The 24542-nt window shown below is 35.5% G+C and overlaps 1 protein-coding gene across 1 annotated transcript; it reads left to right on the top strand.

The window, feature by feature from the left end:
- Positions 1-2144: 2144 nt before the first annotated feature.
- Positions 2145-18986, top strand: tmem38b (transmembrane protein 38B). The gene is made up of 6 exons (XM_028462785.1): positions 2145-2561; positions 12795-12951; positions 13946-14130; positions 16033-16120; positions 16261-16378; positions 18083-18986. The coding sequence occupies exons 1-6, from the start codon at positions 2438-2440 to the stop codon at positions 18335-18337; spliced, it is 927 nt and encodes a 308-aa protein (XP_028318586.1). The 5' UTR covers positions 2145-2437; the 3' UTR covers positions 18338-18986.
- Positions 18987-24542: the final 5556 nt, after the last annotated feature.

Here is a 24542-nt window from a genome sequence, read left to right as displayed (position 1 = left end):
ATCACGTGCAGCAGTATTTAACTCTTCTAAGTTCTGACCACATCTGTCACATTTATCTTTTTTGTTTTTGTTTTTATTTATTTATCTTTTTGAGTTCGAATCTTTGAAAGTAAATCAGATTTTAGATGGAACTCATGGTGACTAGAGCTTTTGGGGGCACTTTACATGGTCCATGCGGCCTACCAGGGGCCCACGGGCACCGTGTTGGTGACCACAGGGCCGGCTCTGGGCATAGGCGAACCAGGCAGTCGCCTGAGGCGCCATCTGCTGGAGGGGCATAAAAATTGAATTCTTTGAGTGAAATTTTAAAAAATTTAAATAAATAGAAGATACGAATAATACGTCAAGTGTTGTCTGAATTAATCAAATTCTTATTGCAATGATGTGTCCATGACTGAACATTAGGCAGGTTGGGGCTTTGGATCACAGATATGTGATTATAACTGATGTTGGTTTTGTGATTCCCCAAAAGAGCCTCAAATAGTGAGAAGCTGGACTCTCTTGCAAATAGTTACAGCTTGTCCAAAACAAAGAGGCCAGAGCATTTAACTCAGTTTTAATGTGTTTATACTGGTTCCCTTTTAGCCTCAGAATAGACTTTAAAGTTTGGCTGCTTGTGTATAAATCTGTGAATGGGTTTGGTCCAGAACACATCAGTGAGATGCATAGATAACTAAGTGACTTGGTTACTTGGTAAGGCGTTGCTCTAATTTGACCACTTTTTTTCCAGTAATAAGTAATTTAACGCTTTACTGCTTCCAAACCAGTAATCAGATTAAAGATACTTATCCAAATCACTGTGACTTACCATTTTAAGTCATGTTTTCAGCATGAGTCATGTGTTACTTACTCAAACAAAATACAACAAGTAGAGGTACTGCACATACAAACAATATGTCAGGTTTTTATTTTATATTTTATATTTTACAAAATGTATTTATGTTAAGTGAAGTAAAAAAAAGACTGTCTTTATTTAATTTTTTTTATAAAAACATGTATTTTTTTTCTAGGTAATAGTTTGTCAGGAGATACATTGTTCAGGTTATTGTTAAAAATGTTCTTCCAATAAAGTGAGTATTTGCAAAACTGGTTATCATTTTTATGTTGAGGTGGTAGGGGTGTTGTCGGCAGTTGCTCAGTCTTACTAATAAAGTCATTTATAATCTAATTTAGTTACTTTTAGAATCAAGTTATTGCTTTTTAAAGGTGTAATCAGTAGTCTAATTACATATTTAATTGTCTTGTGTATGAAATGTGCTACACAAATAAATTTTACTTGTCTTGGGGCTGCGCCCCAGCGCCCGTCTGCCTGCCCTTCCACCTTCACTTCTAAAGTAAACACCAAAGACAAACTAATAATCAGGTTTTTTACTAAAATATTTTCATTTTCTACGATTCTAAGTTGAAAATAAATTTCATGAAGTGACAAAAAAAAAAAAAGGCATTTGAGTCACATGTCTGAACCACTAGAATCTTTAACAGCCTTAGGTAAATATTGTCTTCATGTAATTATTAATTTTATTATTTATATTCCCTTCAATTAAAATGTTATACCCATCCACATTAAGTATGCGTGAAGTTAGTCAAATAAAAGCATGGTTATTTTTTAAACCACAGTTTGTTTTGGGTTTTTTTTCCCTTTGCAAAAAAATATCACCTCGTATTGTTATCGTATTTGTATATCGCCCCACCTCTACTGCATACTGAATAATTCCCACAAGAGCAGCAGTTTTAGAGATGGTCTTTACCTGTTGTCTAGTTATCATTATTCAGCTCTATCACTAATACTTACCTTTTTTTTTTTTTTAAATAAACTTTGAAGGAAAACAAATAAAATTAATAACTTCCTAAAATAATCCCTGTGTTAAAGGTCCCTATACAAAAGACACTAATCTTGGGAAATATGTTGCTTCATATTTTGGGAAGGATTTTAAAATGATCATAAATGTGAATTGCGGTCAAATCTGATGTCATTTTTACCAAGCTGACGTCCAAATGTTGCTGTGTAAACAAAGCAGTGACATCACTAGAAATAGGGGTTTGTTTATTTTGTACAAATCCCTCTCGCAGCCCCACTCTGACAGGTGATTGGCTCACAGTGCCAACATTCCTCCAATCACAAAGCAGCTTTAGCTCCTCCCGCCACATCACCAGCATGGCGGAAGCAGCAGCAGGAATGCGTCCTGTTCGCTGATGACAGCGTCACTGACGGAGTAAAAACTCCAGTCATGTCCGTCTGCGTCTCCTGGTTGTTACATTCATGTTGCCAGGCGACCAGCGTCTGTCCTTTAGGGTGAGCTCACAGCTGTAGCGCCCCCCTCCGTGCTCACGGAACACCTGTGCGGGGCTCCTGGTGACAGTCGGACCGGGACTGAGGGCCAACACTAACCAAGTGTTTACCGGATGCTGGAGCCTGGTTCGCTGCCTTTGCTAAACGATGGATTTGTTGGAAGTGTTTGCTTTAGACGAACTGTCCCATGGACTGGCCAACTTGTCCATGTTTCCATACTTTGAAATGGCGCACTACATCGTGTCAATCATGGCTCTGAGGGAACAGCCAGGTAAGAAAGCTGTGCTAACCGGTGTTAACTTGTTATCCTGAGTTTGCAATGACTACTTTATTTATCGCGCAGCCACACAAACTAATGTAATGACTAATAAATAAATAAATAAATAAATAACTTGTTAACTTGTTTCTAACTTTTTTTTTTTTTTTTTTTTTTTTTTTTTTTGCTCTAAGTCAAATATCACTAAATCACTTTTGGTTTTTGTCCCATTGCACTCAAATGTTACAAAAACAACAACTGCATCATTTTATGATCACCATAATGCCTCTTAAAAAGCATTTTTTTTTTAAAAATTCATTATTTAACTAAACATATTTTAGATAATGAGAGATATAGGGCCAGGCAATATATCGAGATTCAAGATATATCGAGTATTGGTGATCATTTCATTGCTTATTTTGGATTAAAATACTCATTTTAGGAGTCACTGCTTTCATTACTTCTCAGAACAACATGAAAAGCACAGTTAGAAGGATTTATGAGTGCAACCTAATCCAGACCTTCCCCTAAACAAGTCACACTTACAGAACTTACTCGCACGTGCTGTCCCTTATGGGTTAAGATGCTGCACATATTGTGCAGCTGCTTGTTAAGGCAAGGCAAGGCAAATGTATTCGTATAGCACATTTCATACACAAGGCAACTCAATGTGCTTTACATGATCAAAAAAGTTCAATCGAAAACATTCAACAGCTTAAAAACAATAAGAACATTAAAGTCGGCAAAAAAACCATTAAAAATCATCAGTGAAAAAATTTAAAATCATCAACAAACAAAAAATCTCCCTCTAAATCATACGCAGTAGAGAAAGAATAAATGTGCATGTGTGGCATTTTTTGTCAGCAAATTTAATCCAAAATTGTCTTTCTGGTACGACTTTATTGAGCTAAAAATGTCGAGATTTATATTGTATATCGCAATTTTGAGGAAAAAATATTGAAATATGAGTTTTGGTCCTTATCGACCATCCCTAGAAAGATAGATAAAGAAGATCTAACTTGTGATCAAAACTGTTATGTTAACTTTTGGTAAATGGGGACTACTTAATAATACATCTAGATCCTATTCAGTTAGAAAACACGAATGATGTCATATACTTGGGAGCTGTCATTGGTTACAGAATTGTGTTGTGATTTGTTGAAATTGTTTACTGCACTCTCCTCTAATGTTATGTGTTTTTGACCAGGCTGAATACTGACTGATCCTATCTTGTATACTGTGAAACCTGATAAGGCCTTAGCTTAATGCAGCTAACAACTAGTAGAAGGGAGGTTACACTAGCCTTAGCAGGTTGTTACTTGTCAGCCTGTCACAGTGTGATTACATAGAAAAATCTAGCCAATCAACAACAATATTAGATTGTTTTTGGGTTAAAAAGAATGTCATTTATTTATCATTCTTTTAAACAGTAGAAACATATTTCTACGTTTTAACTAATTACGGTAGTATTCAATTTTTTTTTTTATATCCCCAAAATACGAAACAAAATCAAAAATGTTTTCCCCCCAATGTATATAGAATTCAACTCTTCAATTCTCAGGTTGATCCGAGTTTGCATGTTCTTCCAATGTTTACTTGGGTTTTCTTTTGGTGCTGTTGTTTTACTATTTCGTACTATTATGCAGCCAGGAACATGCCACCAACTTTCTACTCTGACGTGTAAAGTTATTATGCTATTATTTGGACACTAGAAGCATTCTACGGTCTGATTGTAACTAAATAGCAGTTTTTAAAAAAGCTGTTGGAAAAAAAGAAAGAGAGCCTGAAAAAAAATCTACATTAGCATTTATAGCATACTACCATATTGCAAACTTTACATTGGACGTTTCCTTGTTTTCTTGCTGTGAGTGCTAACAACAAAACTATTTTTAATTTAGCCCAAAAGCTCAAACGAAATGACTTTAATTATAAACTAGTGTATTCTGTGCTAAACGTTGTGAGGGTTTGTGTTCAACAAACAGAAGCATACTGCAGTGCCTAGGGCACAACATAACAGTCACAGCATTCTGTCGTTCTATAGTTAGCCACAGATGTTAAGCATCATCAGCTGGTTGATGCTGCCTTCAGCACACAAATTTGTCACCATTTAGAATAGATCTTTAATGTGTTTAATAATTACAACCCACAGAATAAACAAAAGCATTGAAAAAAGCAAAGTGTTACACGCTGTACAAGCTTAGCCTGCATGTATGGCACATTGGCACTGAGCCAAAGTATGTCAGATATAGCGTTTGGTGACAGGTGGACTTTAACTGCACCGGGAGTTGGTTTTCAACTGGTCTCGTTCACATACGCAAGTGACGAGAACATCCATGTGGCCCATTGTAGTCCCGCTGTAAAGCTAGAGTCTATTTCTGAACTTGCCCCGCGAAGCATTTGAGCTGCTGTGAACCCCTAACCCTTTGTCCTGCCCTATCCCATCAATCACAGTGAGATATGCAGACAAGATGCCCACGTACACAGAGTTCCCTATAGAAAATACTCTGCTATTTAAGAGGGATTACTTTGCAAATGTTGATACTTGGAGGATGCATATTTTTTTGAAGAAGGAAACAGGTTTTTAGAAAATGTATTTAAAGAAACTTTTCTCTTTCTCAATGAGGATCATGAACTTTACTCAAGATAAACAGCCTTAAAGGGCCCATGTTACGCTAAATTGACTTTTATGTGCTTTTAATATCATAAAAGTGCTATTTGGGCTTCATACACATGCCCAAAGTGTTTTTTCATTGATTCCCTCAATCGTTAGTTAGAGGGTGATTTTCTCCTTTCTTACTGCAGGGTGAGCCCAAACACCTCGCTCCAATTTGATGACGCGTTCCCAAGTTCATGACAAATTTGACGCGGCACTGAGCTGGAGAAGCCCCGCCTCCAGGAAGCTCACTGCCGTGATTGACATGTGAACAGACACGATTGTGCTCATTGAGCATGAGCTCGGCTACAGAGTGGGTGGGACAAGGGCGGGCCGTCCTCTGGCCCTACGTCACTGTGCGAAGGAGGATGAAGTCAGTGTTCCGTCTATAGACACGCCCACTCATGAATATGCATAACTGGGCCGCAAATCAGCCTGTTTCTGAAAAGTCACTTTCTGAGCAACTCTTCACAGACTAAAACTTTGGAAAACAGGTGAGTTTGGGAAAATAAACCTCAAATACAATGTTTTTGGGGTTCTTAGAACAAATGGAGATGGGTGAAAAATAGCATGACATGGGACCTTTAAAATAAGCGGTGGGGGGAATGCACTTCCACTTTTCCCTAAAATAGAATGGAATGGAATTAACCGTTGTAGGCTTTTCTGATGTCTATCCAATGTTTATTGACTTCCTTCCTGAGTTCACTCACTGTTATTAATTTAAACAAAATAATCTGGAAATCCTGACGTAAAGGCTGAGACACATGCCAATGCTATGCTAGCAGTTTCTCTGTAAAGCAGTTTGAAGGAGCTCGTCGGTTCTCTCGTGTGTTTGATGAGGAGTTATTTTGGGCCAACTTGTAAACACTGAAGGAAGGATTGTTCACCCTCTTAAATGTTTCAAAAATTCTTGCTTGCGTATTTTTTGGTTGCTACTTCAAAGATGAATACAAGTAATGTTGTAATGTTGCAGTTAAACTTTTTAAAACAAACAACTAAATAAGGAAAATATGTTTGTGAATCAAAATAAAGAAAATCACAGCTGCAATGCCCTCAACTACCAGAACCAAAGAAGCCTGCCTGGACTCAAGGAACGGCTGTGTTTGAAAAAGCACACTCTGTACTATACACTCCAAACTCAATGAGTATTTACTGTCTACTATATATGATTAAGTTTACCAAGATGCATTTCGAACCTACAAAGACAAAAACCTGAAACACACTGAGGCTAAATATCTGTTGATTCTCCACGTTTGAAAGTTCAGAAAACATTTGAAGTGAGAAAGTGACCAAGTAGAATATCAACATGTGCTCATTTGATTCATAAAACTCACGAAAACACATTTCATTCCGACATTTCTGAGATTTTCGGCGACTTGCCATTGTGCTACTGACAAAACTTCCGGTTAACTTCAAAACAAGAGCCCTATTTACAAAAGAATAAAAAAAAACTAATGGAAGACCAGAAGAGATGCTTTTGTTTTGAAAAGGGGATGTTTGATTTTTAGCTTGAAGTGGCTCCCAGGATGATTTTACATTCCACTGGTAATGCATCATGGGGCAGTTGAGTATGACTAGTGTTCACATTGTAATAAGCTGTAATATGTAATAAGCAGTAATAATATCTAATTATATGTAATACGCAGTAATAATATCTAATTATATGTAATACGCAGTAATAATATGTAATAAGGAGTAATTATATGTAATTACATGTAATAAGCAGTAATGATATGTAATAATATGTAATAAGCAGTAATGATATGTAATATGTAATATGCAGTAATGATATGTAATTATATTTAATAAGCAGTAATGATATGTAATTATATTTAATAAGCAGTAATGATATATAGTTATATTTAATAAGCAGTAATGATATGTAATAAGCAGTAATGACATGTAATTATATGTAATAAGCAGTAATGATATGTAGTTATATTTAATAAGCAGTAATGATATGTAGTTATATTTAATAAGCAGTAATGACATGTAGTTATATTTAATAAGCAGTAAGGATATGTAATTATATTAATGAGCAGTAATGATATGTAATTATATTTAATGAGCAGTAATGACATGTAGTTATATTTAATAAGCAGTAATGATATGTAGTTATATTTAATAAGCAGTAATGATATGTAGTTATATTTAATAAGCAGTAATGATATGTAATTATATTTAATAAGCAGTAATGATATGTAGTTATATTTAATAAACAGTAATGTATGTAATTATATTTAATAAGCAGTAATGATATGTAGTTATATTTAATAAGCAGTAATGACATGTAGTTATATTTAATAAGCAGTAATGACATGTAATTATATTTAATAAGCAGTATGGATATGTAATTATATTAATGAGCAGTAATGATATGTAATTATATGTAATGAGCAGTAATGATATGTAATTATATTTAATGATCAGTAGTGATATGTAATTATATTTAATGAGCAGTAATGATATGTAATTATATTTAATGAGCAGTAATGATATGTAATAAGCAGTAAGTACTCAAGGCTGCGTATTTTGGAATAAAAACAAGAACATTTTATGATTTATTTTGATACAATTTAGCCAGTCAATCATTAGAAACATAAGATTATCAGTAAAGTTTGATATTAAATACTGAAGCTTCTTGTGTGAATTGTTTGAGAAACTCCTGCATCTGCCTCCATTAAATTTTTTAAAGGGCAATTTATCCATCACTTGTTCTTATTGGCCACACTTTATTTTTTTCTGCCTGTGTGTCTAAAGAAGATTATATCCTAACTACAAACATCTCACTTTAAGTAGACATTAGACATAGTTAGCTATAAGAGTCAGATGATTGGGGTTTTCTTCGGATGTTTCAATGAAGACTGTTGTAAATGTGCATGAATAACTTTTTTCATCAGTGCTACCATAAAACAAATTATCAGTTTCTCATCTACAAGACCTATTTACGGTATGTTGTTGTGTGTGTAAATTTGAATTATTAAAAACAAAAGAAAGAAAATGAAGAGGTTCTGTGGTAAAGAATATGAGAAGATAGGATAGAAGAGAATATGTGAGAGATTTAATGAAAAAAAGATATATATTAGAGGAAGGATTTGGGAAGACGAAACAACAGCATAGGGCTGGGCGTTTAGCCCTAAAAAAAAAATATCTGATTTTTTTTAAAGAAAAGTTTGAGTTTTGATTCAATTTTTTTTTATTATTTTAAATGTACTTGAAAATCACTCCAGACGTCAGATATATTTTCAGAAGTGCAATATAAAAAGTATATGAGGCTCTGTCATTCAACAATTTCAAGCTTTAACCCAGGTTTATTAAGCAAAAGTGCAACATCAACTTCACTGTGGCTTCAATTTTCTGATTAAGGAATCAGATAACTACATATTTTATAACATATAACATTACAATTCTAAAAAAAATAATAAACTCTTCCCTTAGCATTTCAGCATAGTGCGAATAGAAAATAAACATGCCTGTGGCACACATATAGCCTACTCAAAGGGTAAACAAATGTAAACAAAGAGGGGGCTGGATCACATCGCGCTACGGTGACCCACAAGAACGGAACACAAAAAAGTCTGAAAAAACTGGTGGGGAAAAAAATAAAATAAAATTGTATATATATATATATATATATTTAATTTTTTTTTTAAATAAAAATTGTTTTCATCTACAAATTCATTAAATCGATTTATTTATTTATTTATTTATTTATTTATTTATTTATTTTTGCCCAGCCCTAACACAGCATGATTGTTTACAGTGTTGTTTGACTGCTGCACAGATTTTACTTGTAAATCTCTTCCCTTTGCATTGTCTTTAAAATGCAAATGATCAAGTCAAGCTGTATTTGTTTTGCCAGGGATCGAAATATAAATATAAAATGTTAGTGTTTTCATTTGTCCACATTCTCCCTGTAAACGTCTATGAACACAGGCGTTTATTCTGCTTCTACATTTACTCTTTAGCTTTAGACACTGACTGCAGCAGTTTGTTTAGCTCTGAATAAAGAGCTGATGACAGACAGGGCCACTATGTTTACTGAGTAAATAACACACAGCAACACACGACTCCTGTGGACACTACAATCGCTGTTTGAGCATAAACGCCAGTATAAAGTATTTGTGCTGGGGAATATCACAGAGGAAGTAAATAACAACCAGTGTGTTTCCTCTATTAACTCAATACAACTTTTTCACTTCCGATACAATACCGATATTGCAGCCAGTCGTGTTGGCCGATACCGATATCGATCAGTTACGATATCAGCACGAATCATACGTACTTTTATTAATTATTTTGTAGTGTGTAATGTTTAGAAAAGGCTTGATCAAGTGATGTTACTCAAACAGAGAACAATAGTCAGCAGCAGTAGGGATGAGAACAACTGACCCATTTATTATTAAGCAATTGGTTACATACATTTTAACCTTCAACATAATATTTACAGTATTCAACAATTGAATAATTATAATATAATATATATCGGAGATTTTAGATGCAGTCCGATAAAATCCGATATTTGTTTTCTGGCTGATATCGGACCGATATCCAATATCAATATCAGATGGGGACACCCCTACTATTATCATTATGTGAATCACAGACGGTCTGTTATGAGGGTCGAACAATATGATTTATTTTTTAAGGTTGATACCGAATATTACAAATCAAGGAAACCGATAATCAATATTTAAAACCGATATTTTATTTTATTTATTTTTTGTTTATTTGACAAGGACAATGTACATTAATCAACATTACAGTAAATGTGCCAGAGTTAGCCAAATGGCTATTTTTCATTACCATTAGCACAATAAAATTTGTCACATTCTAAAACAGCATAAAAATGTTCAATTTAGTTTCATGTAGGCGGGACAGAGAAGTGGCTATAAGAGTCAAAGGGGAGCTTTTTAAAATAAACTACAGATTATATTATTCAGATTATTATAAAAAGGCTGAATTTTGGCGAATGTTATCTACCGTGCCGATTATTAGTGGATCTTTAGTTTGTTAGGTCTTATCATATTGTATAAACACTATACTGTACTTAAACAGGAATACACTGGGAATTTACAAATTTAAAGGTTGGCCCTTAAGAGGGATGTTAAATATATTTAAGAAAATATGTTCTAGCATCTCCTGAATTTTAACAACCAGATTAGGATTATCTGTGCTATTTCTCAGTCACCTGCACATGGCACACTGTTGATTACTGCAGAGAGATTGAGGCCACGCCCCCTGCCTGTCTAACCCTAAAAGTTAAATAAAGCCCAAATCTAAAATTATTCATCTGCTTTTCTGATTGTTTGAAAAAATAAACAAACACTGCACTGTTTGTGCTTGAAGAGCAGGTTTTGGTATTAGTGCTGCTGTTTCTGTCATTATAAAGATATTGAGTTGAGATCACATTTGACATTTTTGACTTTTTTTTTTTTGCAAGCCCTAAAAAACAAGATATTTACAAAACTTGGATACTTGTAAAGTTCATCTTACAAATGAATCTGCGGAAATATTGTTTTTTATTTGTATTATTTTTGCATGGATACTGACATTTATGTTTTGATGTATAAATAATTAAACATTTTCAGGTTAATTCCAAAAAAATATTCCCATGAAAAGCTTATTATTCTGAATAATCCCGGAATCTGAACATAAGCCTTATTCCTGGGGCTGAGACTTCCTGATTATGGGTGCAACTTCCTGTGTGTGGTAAACAGACAAAGTGGAACTGTTTTCTCCTGTTTTAAAACTATAAAACATCCTAATTTTGAAAAGGATTATCAATAATTTATAATTTGGCTACTTTTTTAAAATCACAATCATATCTACAGTAGATGTTGCAGGAATAAGGTAGATAATGATTGAGGAACTTGTGCTGTTAAATGACTTATAATAATGCAAATATGAAGGAAGTACCTCCCCATGACCAAGAGGTGGAGTACTACAGGTGAAGTACCATTTTTTATTTATTTTTTTTGAGAAGGAATATAGGGTTGAAGAATTATCTGAGCAGGCTGAGTCCATAGTAGACTGCAGAGGAAGTGGAAGGAGCTGTAAATCCTCAAGGTTTATCCCGTGTTCCTCCAGGAGACTCTAATCTCTCTCCGTAATCCTCAGATTAACTGTTTGGTCTTGTGTACAGCTACAGTGACACTGGGGGTAATACTAGGTTCACTTTTGGGCTTCGGAAACTGGTAGCAGAATATGTGGCACATAAATTACACAACCATCAGACATGCTTTTACCTCAGCGTGTGCTAAGTGTCCTGTCTGTGATGTGCAAATAGATTGTACGCAGGAAGGAACGCAGTATTCCTTTTACACAGGGTGGAGACACCAAGACCACACAAAGCTTCTGAAGGGATGTAATCAGTGTCTGCACTTTTAACTGGAATGTAAAAAGCAAATACTGTGTAGAAAATGACTCTGAACTAGTTAATATTTAAGGACTGGGTGGTAAATTTATCAGTCCGGGTCAAAGTATCAAACTCCCTCAACTCTGTTTATCTGAGAGTGTTTTCTCTACATTTACATTGATTGTGCCAATAAAAGGGATTATATAACTCGCTTTTATTTGCTCATGTTCTGCAATCACACACAATCTCAAACATGGAATGGAAATTCAATGAAAATCTTGTCAATTACAATTTATTTAAACCTGGGGAACCATGTTACTACATACGTAGTTATTTAACAGTCATTAAAATATGTTCCAGACAAACTTTTCCCATTACCTCTCAGTTATTTTCAGTATTTTACCATTAATGAAAATATAAAATAAATAAATCTAGGGGTATACCACTGACAGAAAAAAGGATCAGACGCCCACACCAAAAATAAGGTAACCAAGATATGCGAAACAAATTAGATAATAGATATTATTTTTCAGTGTAATTTACAGCAAATTTAAGACATGGGTCAAAACTGACCCATTATCACAAGAGATGCTAAGAGAAAGGTTACGTTTTATGGGACTTATTATCCCTCGCCACAAAGTGTGAAGGGGGGATATAGGTTTGAGCTTTTCTCAGAAACCGTTTAAGATACGATAACCAAATTTGGTGTGTGGCTTCAGGGTATAAATACCTTGATGGAGTTCGAAAATGAGAAGTGCGCAAATATTGTTTCCAGAGTTATTGCCCTTGTGCCGTTTTTTTTTTTTTTTTACTGTGTTCGAATTATCATCAAAGCTTTTCTTAGAAACCGTTAAAGATAGTTAGTCATTTCATATTCTGATGTGATAATATTTTCTTATGTATAGATCTAAGTTCATAGATTTAGGACATTTAGGAAAAGGTTGTGAGTTATAATGACAACCAATGTCATGGGGGATGTTGATGACAGTGTCTTCTTGTTTATTTTAAGGCTCATTAATTATGTTTAACTCTAATTGAACTTAAGTAATCGATAATGTAATTGTAAGGGAAAAAATAAGAATTTTAATTGTAATCGGACAAAATGTGTGTCACTATAATTGTATTTGAACATGGATAATCTGAGACGTAATTGTAATTGAAAAATGTAATTAATCACAACCTTTGTGAGCTATAAATGATGACCTACATGGTGTAACATGCTTGTGTTCCTGTGCAGGAGCTCAGGACGTGTCCCGGGTCAGTCCCATCGCCTGCTGGTTCAGCTCCATGCTCTACTGCTTCGGAGGAGCAGTGTTGTCTGGGATCATGTTGGCTGAGCCCCCAGTGGCACCTTTGTCCAACAGCACCAGTGTTCTGCTGGCTTCAGTCACCTGGTAAATGTCAGGGTTTCATAAATGCCAGTAAAAATGGCATAGGTCCACTGTGAACCAGTTTGGCCAAATACATGATAGTGTATAGTAATTAAACTTAGAATCCTCACCACACAGAGAATCAGACACCATTACTGTACTGACAAATGGGAGGAAATAAAAATAAGACACCTTCCTAAACGGTTTCAGTGTTAATTGATTATTGATTGATTACTACAATACTTGAATTGATTAAATAGCCTTTTTCAATTTTTCTTAATTATTAAAAATCCAAACAAATTAAGAAAATGTTTTTTATTGTTGTTACTTTGGTGACACTGCAGTGAATACCAGTGACATTATTAGATATTCTTGTAGCATCTGTTTTTGTATCGCTAAATGAAATGTCTCTTCAGCAGAGACTTCAATAGTGCCTCCTAGTGGAGGGGTGGAGCTTTCAATACGTGTGTATGTGTGAATCTGAGCTTGTCTCAAAAATAAATGCACACGTTGGCCAATCCACAAACACATTTTATACTATTCACAAGCACAATTGAAGATTTACACACGATAATCCATGACAAGTACACACACACACACACATTATAAAACACACGTGGATATATTTGTGGATTTAAAAAATGTGAATAACTGAAAAACTGCATGTGAAAATTGCGGCTCTATTTGTGAATATTTTTGAGACAAATCCTTCCCCATACGTGTAGACACTGTTGGAGTAGCACAAAATAAGAGGAAGCAAACCTGTGATTCAGCAGAAAAGGACACACACAAACTGGTTTGTTCTGTGGAATAAATGTGCTGGGTTTGGTTCCCCCTAGAGGTGATTTGTATAGTTACAATACAATGCCCTGATAATCCCCACAGTGACCTCTGCTGATCAGATCAGGTGCTGCTACAGTCAAAATAACTTCCATGATTCAACCTTGCAGCTTATATCTGACTCTGTGTGTGTGTCTGTGTATGTCAATGTAATTTGTGTGTGTGTGTGTGTGTGCAGGTATTTAGTGTTCTACTGCCCCATGGACCTGGTCTACTGCTGTGCAGCCCTGTGGCCCCTCAGGCTGCTGTTGTCAGCGATGAAGGAAGTGACCCGGACATGGAAGGTGCTGGGAGGAGTGACGCAGGCACATGGAAAATACAAGGATGGTCTGCTGGTCATGATCGCTATCGGCTGGGCCAGAGGTCAGTGTGTGACCATCTGCATGTGTTTGATCAAGCATAACCATTTAAATACTGACATATTTACTCCCGCCGAGGAACTAATGTATAAATCAGAATTTATTTATTTGTTTGTTTGTTAGCAGGATTACTGTACGTCAAAAGTAGTTGACAGATTTTGATCAAATTTTAAAGAAAGATAGACTTAAAGTCCCACATGAGTCTTGATCCCATGTGGGGTAGCCTGAGATGTCTAGTAATTGATAAAAAATATACTAATTAAATTGCACATTTATATATTTTTAAATTATTAGAAAATTATGTCTAATTATTAGTCATTACCACACACACACAATCTCAAACGAAAGTATCCTATACTTTCCTTTTCTCAAATATAAATCTAGTTAAAATAAAATACAGTTACATATAATTTCACTTGCCTTGCTTGTTTACCAAGTGTTTTTGTTGCGTTTCTCCTAGCCTGCAAGCTAGCCTTAGCTTTGAGAGGGGCGGGGCAGAGGGGCTAGCATGCGCGTGCATTAAAGAAGCATAGGTAGGATTTGAGAAAAAAAAAAAACATTCATTTTAAGTTTTTTTTAATGCTAATGGGTGATGAAGCGCTCACAACCAAAGAGAATGAGTCCACACACATTGTGATACATTTTGTACTTTTATTACGGTACAAACAGCAGTACAGTTCCGCCAATGGTGACGTGAAATGATGCGCATTCATGACGGCTTGGAGAGGCGTCACAATAACCCTGAAATAAAAAAGAACACCGTGGACTAAACTACTGTTTGGTTCTACAGATGTACGCAGAGGCATGTGCAGAGGTCTTGCCGTAAACAATCACATGAACGTAGAGTAAATAAATAACCGTGTCACAGTTGGAGTGCGGATCGGGCCACATTCTTTCACCCGAGTCCAACCCAACAGTAGAACACCTCTTTTTTTTCTCAAAGAAATGACATACAGTATATACGTTTGTTTTAATGGGAAGCACCGATTTTCTTAACAAAAAACTGTTCATGTCAACATCAGATCACAGCACACGCAAAAAGTGAAAGTGAAACACAAACAAGAGACACGCAAGAGGCCCATCAGATCTATTTACATAATCCATGTATCAAAGATAAAGATAATCTGTGTTATTGTGCAGAAAAAGGAATGTTTCAACTGTGTATTCCTTTATAATCGTCCTCTGCTCCATTTTACATCATCTGTGGATCATTGCGTGGCTGCTGCAGCAGGAAAGGAAGAACGCTGCAGCGCAAACGACTCTGTGACCGAACCCGAGCACCAGTTCTAAATATCTGTCTGAACCTGTGCCATCGGGTCCCGTCAGGGTTCGGTTTGGTATCCTTCCTCTAGTATCAGCTGTGCTCCGGTGGTAAACAAACATTGGATGCACGTTCCCGCCGAGGTTTGGCTGATGGCTGCAGTTGCACTAACCACTGTGGTGTCACTATGGAGTCTGGTTTCTAAATCTTGTCCTATGCTCCTTTAAACAACTCAAAGTTAGTATTAATAATCCTTTTTTTTCTTGTGTGTGCCAAGCTTTATTTTTTGTAGATATCCTAAATCCTGTTTGTTTTATTTAGCAAATTAAACATATGTATAAATAAATATATATTGGTTTTTTCTCAATTATGTTTTTTGTAATCGTTGAGGGTAATAATCAAATCATAATAGAATTTTGATGAATTGCACAGCCTTAAGTCAGGGCAGCATTGAGAGTTGGGAGAGAGAACAACACAAGGTGCTGCATTTGAACAAGAGTTTGTTACTGTAAACGACATCAACGTGTTAATAGGTTTTTATGGGCGTATCGTGGCCCCTCCCGATACTAGTACAGGCACATTACTCTCAATGCTCCTGTTTAAAAATACATTTCTATTTCTCAGTGGTTTCTGTTCTGTTTCTAGGAGCTGGAGGAGGTCTCATTAGTAATTTTGAGCAGCTTGTTCGAGGCGTGTGGAAGCCAGAGACCAACGAGCTCCTCAAAATGTCCTAGTACGTCTTCAGCACGACTCCCTGATTTACCCAACTCTGTTTTCTGTTCATTTATATAAACCATATGAAGTGGTTTGACGTGCTGTAGGTCCTCCACAGGTTTTCATCTCATCACTGATCATTTTCTTTTGTGTTTTAAGCCCTACTAAGATCACTCTGATTGGAGCGGTGCTGTTTGCTCTGCAGCAGACTCACTACCTGCCTCTGAAGAAGCACCACCTGATGCTGATTTACACCATCTTTACTGTAGCCAATAAGGTCAGTGCCGTGCTACTAACACGAGCCGCCAATCACTGCGGTCTAACCCAGGAAGTCATGTCTTACTGAGTCCCAGCACTGCTGACCGTGTATTGCACGTTGCTCGTGTTGTGCGACCACTGCTCCATACTCCCTGTGCACCACATCGTCTTATAAATGACCTTTTCTGCCTTTTTTGCTTTTCTGAAGTTGCCGTGACTCACATTAGCTCGGTATTACCCATAGGGCTGAGGCTTTTGCATCATTTTCAGCAGCTTGCATCATCTCCCTTTTCCTCTTCTCTGGGAAACTTAGGCTCTTGACGGAGACACCGATAAATCTAGCGCGTCTTCTTTCAACTCTTTGCTTCTGTGAGCTCCCTCACACTCACATCTGTCAAATTAACAGCCCACCATTTCATCAGATATAGGAGTCGGTTCAGTTCACAACTTTTCTTTTTTTTTTTTGGTCCTGCTTATGATTTTCTGCTCATGTGTAATAAACAGCAAAATGGTTCAATTTCATTTTCAAGTTGAAATGTGAGCTTTTTAATGATTGATCAATTATAGGGTCAAAGTTAGTTGTCATTTTAATTCAAAAAATGTTTTTTTTAGCAATTTATAAAACCTGCAACGGTGTTATTTCCACTTCTACAGGTTAAAAAAAACAAAAAAACAAACTCTATTACTACTTTTTTTGGATATTCCTCTGAAGGGAAATATTGACCAGTTTTACTTTGGTATTAAAAAAAACAAAAACAAACAATTGCTGACTTCAAAGAGAAAAGCTGCCTGTATGAATATGAATGCATAGAATAAATCCAAGCAGTAAAAAAAGCAGAATAAATCCAAAGTTCCGGTACATCAACTTCACCTAATGTAATATGTGAAAACATTATTTAAAAGTTACTTAGAACCTTTTGAATCTCACCGTTTAAATACTTAGTTTGACTAAAGCTAGAGCTTATGATCAATCATCACACTGTGCAGATGTTTCAATGCTTCATATGTTTCTAAAACTTTGATTACTATAAGTTTAGAAACACAAACACACTTTCATACACTTGCTGAATCCTATTTGTACATAGATGTTCATATACGTCTTAATTTACATACATACTCATATTCTTTAAAAGTATATCTATGCCATAGATAGTATTTAAGTTCAATATAGTACAACTTGTTTTTTTTTTCTAAATTATGATTAACATTGCAACTTCTTTTTCATCTTTCTATATGTCGTATAGAGAAATGGGCAACATTTATTAGAATTAACATATATTTCTATCAAATGATTTGCAACCTTGAATCATATTATAATGTAATATAATGCGTGTGCTGTGGATACAGATGTAGCTCTCCTCCACCCTATTCTTAATCCAACTTCTACTCTTAGTCTTAGTTATAGTCTTATTCTGGTTATTTATTTGTATTACCATTGTTAAATGGTTTCATTTGTTTAACCTTTATTGGAAAAGGTAAAATAAAAAAAAGTGTTACAATTCATCTTCAAAACTAATTAAAAAAAACTGCATAAAGTTCCCAATCACATATTTTAGAAGTGTTTAGTTTTTCTTCTATATACAAATTGGGGTTTTGGTCAAATGAAACGTAACCTGATGAGTTTTACCATAATTTGTCACATTGTTATTATTTATAAATAATAATCATTATTATTATTATTGTTATTTTGACTCTAACTTAACAAATGTGTTTTTGTTTTTAGTCGAGAATGATGCTGACAGGCTCATCCACCTCACCCTTCACATCCATCGAGTCAGCCATCTATAAAACCCTGTTTGCTGGCCACTCCCCCTACGCCGTGCTCACTGGAGAAATCACACCTTCTTGTATTGAAAATGTAGCCTCAAACAGAAAAAGCACTTCTTCCTCTTCTGTCAAGGAGTCCAAACAGAACGGATCAGCAGAGCAACGGGCGGCAAACGGAGAAAGCAGCTCGCTCAAAGACAAAGAGGAGTAAAGCAAAGATGATTAGTCAGCGTTTCATTTCTCTGCATTGTTGTTGAGTCACATGATTCAAATTTGTCCTGCTAGATTTTCATAGAGAACCTTCTGCTTTTGTTTACTTTTCTTTTTCTCCTAAACATTGATATTTTAATCTGGCAGTCTGAAAAACCGATTTTCTTTTTCAATATTTATTTTTATTTGTTTTTTTTTTTTTTGCTTGTAAATGGCGATTTCAATCTGTCCAATCATTATTCTGCACTTTATTCTGCGGTACAATCACCAAGTCCTTAAAGTTCATGACGTTAATGCTGTTTGAAGTGAAGTTTGTTTAAACTTTGACCTTTTGTTGCCTCGCTCAGTGCAACGTGTAGCTTTGCTCTGATTATCAATCTGTACATTTATGCTGAAAACAGATGATAATTATTGTTCAGGGTTCAGGGACCAGTGTTGAGCACTTGCTGTTATTGCTCTGACTGCATGTTTCCTCATCTGTAAATATTCTGCTTCACGTAAAATTCTATTTTTCTTACTCTGAAAAACTTTATAAAAAAAAATGTATTCTATGACGTGCTACTATTTTTCTTCTATTTCTACAGAATGTCTGTGAAATCTAAATGATCTGATGTGAAAGCGTGACAATAAACACATTTAACAACATTTAATGCTGAGTAAAATGTGTTGTGAGTTTTAATTGGCTTGTGAACTCATCAAAGGAAGTGATCAAATATAACATTTATCAGGATAATTATTTTAACAAAAAATCCAGAAGTCATTTACAATAAATTGTGTTTTTTTTTCCCTCAAATTCTCACTATTACAGTATGTAACTGCTTAAAGGTAACACCTGCATGTAGAACCAATTAAATGGAAAAAAACAGTATTCTATGGAGAAATGGTTGCATGGAATGCATGTGTTTATTGCTGGAGAACAACAAAGTTTTCAAAAGAAATAAATTAAAGTTTTACCCTTTTTACGCAAAAAACACTGGTTTCATTGGAAACAATGATTGAGGACTTCGCAAACTGCATCAGTAAAAGTGAGGAGTAGGGATAGACCGATTGCCAATACCAATTTTTTTTCCCATCAGCCTTAGCCGATGACCGATACGGACTGCTGATTTTTTTGAACCGATATTTGGAGCCAATACTGCATTTGCCCCCTCAATTTACATCATAAAAATTACACAATGATGATAACAAATGGTACGAGTCTCAATATTTTTTTAAAAAACAGGAACACTTATTGTAATTAACAAAGATGATGTAGAACAAGTAAAAAATATTTTATTGGGAAACCGTTCTGGGACGCACGCACGCTCAGGCTTGATCACCCTGTAGCTGACCACCTTTGATGAGGGTGTCCAGTGTTTTAAGCACCCCCTGATTCAAAGTGCAAATACAAAGCTTCCACATTACTCTCAAATGATAAACCTCATGTAACTACCACATCATTAACATCATGTCCCATGTTTAATAAATCCCATTATTGTTTTAATATTAAGTTAGGGCTGCATCTTTTATTTTCCTAAAATAACTTTGTGAATGCTGCATCACAGAGATAGTAACAGATACTCCGTAAGATGCTTGTAAGTTGATATGAAAGCTGCACAGCATCCAAAAAGAAAGCTCCTCCATAGGCTGAAACGTTGCATCAGTGTAACATCAGCACCTGATTGATACCTCGCTGGCTTTAAAAGGCTGCTTGAGAGAGATCCCTCAAATCCCCCCCAATTCTCATCTATGTAACCTCAGAGGGTGATGAACTCCCTCTGTGAATATGAATTAATATCACAGGGTGGGTGTCGGAGAGAAGAGACAGGATGTTCAAAGACGATTGCCGGTGGAGATGATGTACCTGTCTTTAAAAAACGCCTTCATTTCATAAAGGAGTAATGCATGCACGTCAACACAGACGACTTTGTGTTGTTGTGTGTCGATGTTTGTGACTCTTAAGGTGGCCCATGTGACCCTAAAACCTGAGGAGGCACAGTATTAAACTGTGACAGGAAAGCAGGTGACACAACATCAGCACTGAGCCACAGTGTTAGCAGACAATCCCCTTAATGAGGTCTGGATCCCTGTGACCCCCACCACAATTACTCAGTGAACTGAGCAGCCCCCCCTCCCCTTCCTACAGTGAAGCCCCATATTTCTTTATTTCTTTCACCTCTCTGCTCTTTACCTGCCTCGACCTCCTGTTATTCTCACACTGCTGTCTGTGTGTGTCAGAGGCACAAACATAATCCTCACACATGTGCACACAAATGGAGTTACACATAGAGCTTATAATACTCTCACACATCCACATTTAATAAAGAAGTAATGCAAGTCTATTGGCTTCTGTACCAACATCTAGTTAAATAATGTGTCAAACTCAAGGCCCGGGAAAAAATTTGGCCCTTTAGAGCAGGTACCCCTAGGGGTACGTGTGCACATTGCAGGGGGTAAGTGGAAAATATTAAGAATTTATTTACAAGATAATACAAAAAATATTCTCAGTCATTTCATAAGTCCGTCAATAAAATGGTACGTGTGTGCGATGACTTGTTTTTTCAAATGTAAATGCCTGTTTAAACAAGAATTCAAAGAAGCTCCTTTTGTGGTAAATGTCATAAAAGCTACTGTATATATAACACAGGCAGGTTCATTATTTGTTTTGTATTTATTTATTCATATTACTTATTGTTTTTATTTATGTTTTGTATTTATTTATTTATATTACTTATTTTTATTCATGTTTTGTATTTATTTATCTATATTACTTGTTATTTTTTTTTCTAATTTCAAGTATTATTTTTCTTTAATAACAATATCATCATAATGTATTAGTATTGATAAAACAATATTAATATTACAAACGTTTACTATATTATTATTTCTTATATTTATCATTTTTATTGCCTTGAAGGCATCATCATTTTATGTTTAATTTGACTTAAATAAGAAGATAACGCCTGAATATTAATTGTTCAGTTAATGAAGATGAAGTAAAATGACTTGTGTTGAATATTCAGTTGTGTTATGTTCTACTTTTGGAGAATCATGAACACGTATGAGTGAGGGGGTACTCACGGTATGACAAAAAGGCTCAAGGGGTACACGATTTGGCCTGTAGGAAACTGTGAATCTTTGTGTAAATGACCAATTAATCAGGTAAATTAGTTATCGCAGTTCCTTCAAATACACAAATTTATTAAAACTCCACAATATTTGCCAGGTCTCATATTTGCAGTCATTGTTTACATTGTTGGAATTTCTCAAAAGCAACACTATTTAATGGCAGAGCCCCCTTTAAAGAATGAAAAAAAAAAGTAACTTCAACCTCCCCCTCCCCTAGTCTAACAAAATTTCAACAAAATGGGTAAAAAAGTAACCTTTATTGGAAAGTGTAAAAATTGCGAGTGTTCTTCTTCAAAACTCATGAGAATAACATAAAATGCGTAATTACATATCTTAGAACAGTATTGTAATAAATAAAAAAGAGGGGGATGGGGGTATTTTTGCATCCCCACGTCATAACGTCACCCATCTACCACAGTTTTATGGACACGTGTATCAGAATCTGATCAATATCAATATCTCGAACAGTGTTTCTCAAATGTACGCGTAGGGAATGACAGAGAGAGAGGAAAATTAAGAAATAAAAGCGTGAAAATGTAGGGTTTTTATTTTGTATTTATTGATACTAATCATAATAATGCTGATGGAAATGATCTTGATGAGAGAGTGAACTGTAGATACAAGAGGTGTGGTGGGAGATGACCGTAAATGATACAAACTTTAGAAAAAAAATCTATTCAGGAGGCACTAAACACTGTTTCATTCCACTTATTTACAAAATGAGATTCTTTAAAATGTGTGTTATCACTCATTCATTCCATCATTATGCTTTAAGGTGTTTTTTTTACAGTATTTTGAGCAAAAGGTTGTTGTCGTACATAAGGGATAATTGGGGTTCAGAAATAAGAGAAAGTGAAACTTTGAGAACCACTGATCTGGAAGACATTGTCTTGATAAAGTACTAAATAGTTCTGATTTTACTAAACCATATTTAAAAAGAGTTTTTAGAATCAGAATCAGAATTATTCCTTTATTAATCCCTGGGGAAAATTGCTTTTGTTACAGCCACTCAAGAAAGTATCACAAATAAAGGAATAAACATTAAATGAAGACGAAAGAAAGAATAAACGTTAAATAAGCTTATGATTAAGTAAAAGACATTACAGTAGTAAAAAAATAAAGTAAAGTAAGATAGATAATACTAATAATAATAATAATACAAATATGCAAATATGACACAGATATGTTAGGTTACAGTGATGCATTATGCGGTTTGATCGCCACAGGCGTTCTGTGGTAAATTAAATAAATAAATAGGTAAATAAATGAATGAAGTCATGAAAAAGCTTGCAGAGGTCTAATAAATAATCAGCTGCATTTATCAAACCACTCCCTCCCTGACCTCAATGGGAATACATTCCATCACTGCTGCCTTGGGGACACATGTCCTGCTAATGAAAGCTGCAGTTCAAGCTCTCACCGCTTGGTGGCGTCTCTCATCTCATCTCATCTCATCTCTGCTGAAGCTGACGCCTGGGAAAGTGACAGGCTGGCCAGCAGCTGCAGGCCAGAAACGGATGGGGACAGGAGGAGACCTTCTCTGCAGAGCCAATGGTGGCTGTGCATGTGTGTGTGTGTGTGTGTGTGTGTGTGAGAGAGAGAGAGATCTGGTTTCACTGCTCTGTCTTACTGCACTTGTGAGGTCAACCCCGGTCATAAATAAATACATTAACCCTCCTAATATCCTCAAATATTACCAACACATGATGTTAATAATCTGACCCCACAGATATTTGCCTCCAGAAAATGATTTTCAGAAAAATGTTGACCCAAGTTTTCTGCTCAGACACTTTGTTTATTGGTTGAATACATAAATAACCCTTTGATGATGAAACCTTGTCCTGCTCTCTAGTGCCACCATCAGGCCAAACTTGTAAATTAGAATGACAATTTATTAAATCGATTCTCCGATATATCGTGCGTGATTCTGAGATCAATTCAAAATGCTTCCTAATCAATTTGTTATTAAGTTTTTTTTTTTTTTTTTAACTTAATTCATTTTTTTAACCTTTATTTAACCAGTAAAGTCTTTTCCACTGCAGGAGATATTTTAACTGTACAAAGAAGTGCGCTGAAACCTGGGCATATTGACCAGCTTGTGTTTTTTTTTCATTATTAATGTTCTCATGAAGGTGTACACATTTACAGATTAGTTGTTTCTTAAGTCCTACATTAAAAAAATACAAATCGCCTTATACTGTAATATTGGGATATATTGTATCATATCGTATCGTGATTTATGTATCGGGATGCTAATCTTTTCTCATTTGAACCACATTGATTGAACTCCCCCTTTCCTTTTATAAACATATTTATTTACTTATTTTTGTATCTTCTTTTTGTAACATATTTAGGGTTATTCACTATAAAGTCCCCTGTCTCACCTCCTCTACATCACTTTCACTGTGAAAGAGCTGTTCCAAAATTAGGATAGTCCCGCCCTCCCTCCCCATTGACATGTATCTACTCATAAGTATGTATGGGGATGTAAGGTCACACATGGGTCACAGACACACAGAGATTAGCAAGTTTTACCACAGCTTGAATTCAAATTGACCCCAGAGGAACATTGATGTGAGCATTATTGAAAAAAATATCGTCAGGATGATTTTATGCTTAATCAATTGTTTAGATTGAGAATAGTCATTAAATGTGAAGCAAAAACCAAAAAAAAAAAAAAAAAAGTCAAGTATTGTTTTTGGAATGATGAACAATAAATGGGGTCAAATTGAACCCAAGGATAATAGGTGCGTTAAAATAAATAAATGTAAAATGACCATAGCCCCCCACAAAAAACATCTCAGTTGGTTTGGTTGCTTTATAATCAGCCCACTTTCCTTTGGACGTGTGTGTGTGTGTGTGTGTGTGTGTGTGTGTGTGTGTGTGTGTGTGTGTGTGTGTGTGTGTGTGTGTGTGTGCGTGTCCGTGTGCATGTGACATGTAGAGGGGCAACAAAGGCTGAGTCAATCAAAAAGGCACAAAGAGCTTTGGGGCACAGGAGCAAGCGCACACTCACCAGATCCCTCAGACCTACATTAGGAGGACCGAGGAGCTTTGTTCCTTTTGTTACTTTCTATTTTGGCACACAAGCAGTCATA

Source organism: Gouania willdenowi, chromosome 12, assembly GCF_900634775.1.
Source record: "Gouania willdenowi chromosome 12, fGouWil2.1, whole genome shotgun sequence".
NCBI classification, from domain to species: Eukaryota; Metazoa; Chordata; class Actinopteri; order Blenniiformes; family Gobiesocidae; genus Gouania; species Gouania willdenowi.
Note: the sequence above shows the minus strand (reverse complement) of the source record. Positions and strands in the feature narration are given on the sequence as shown.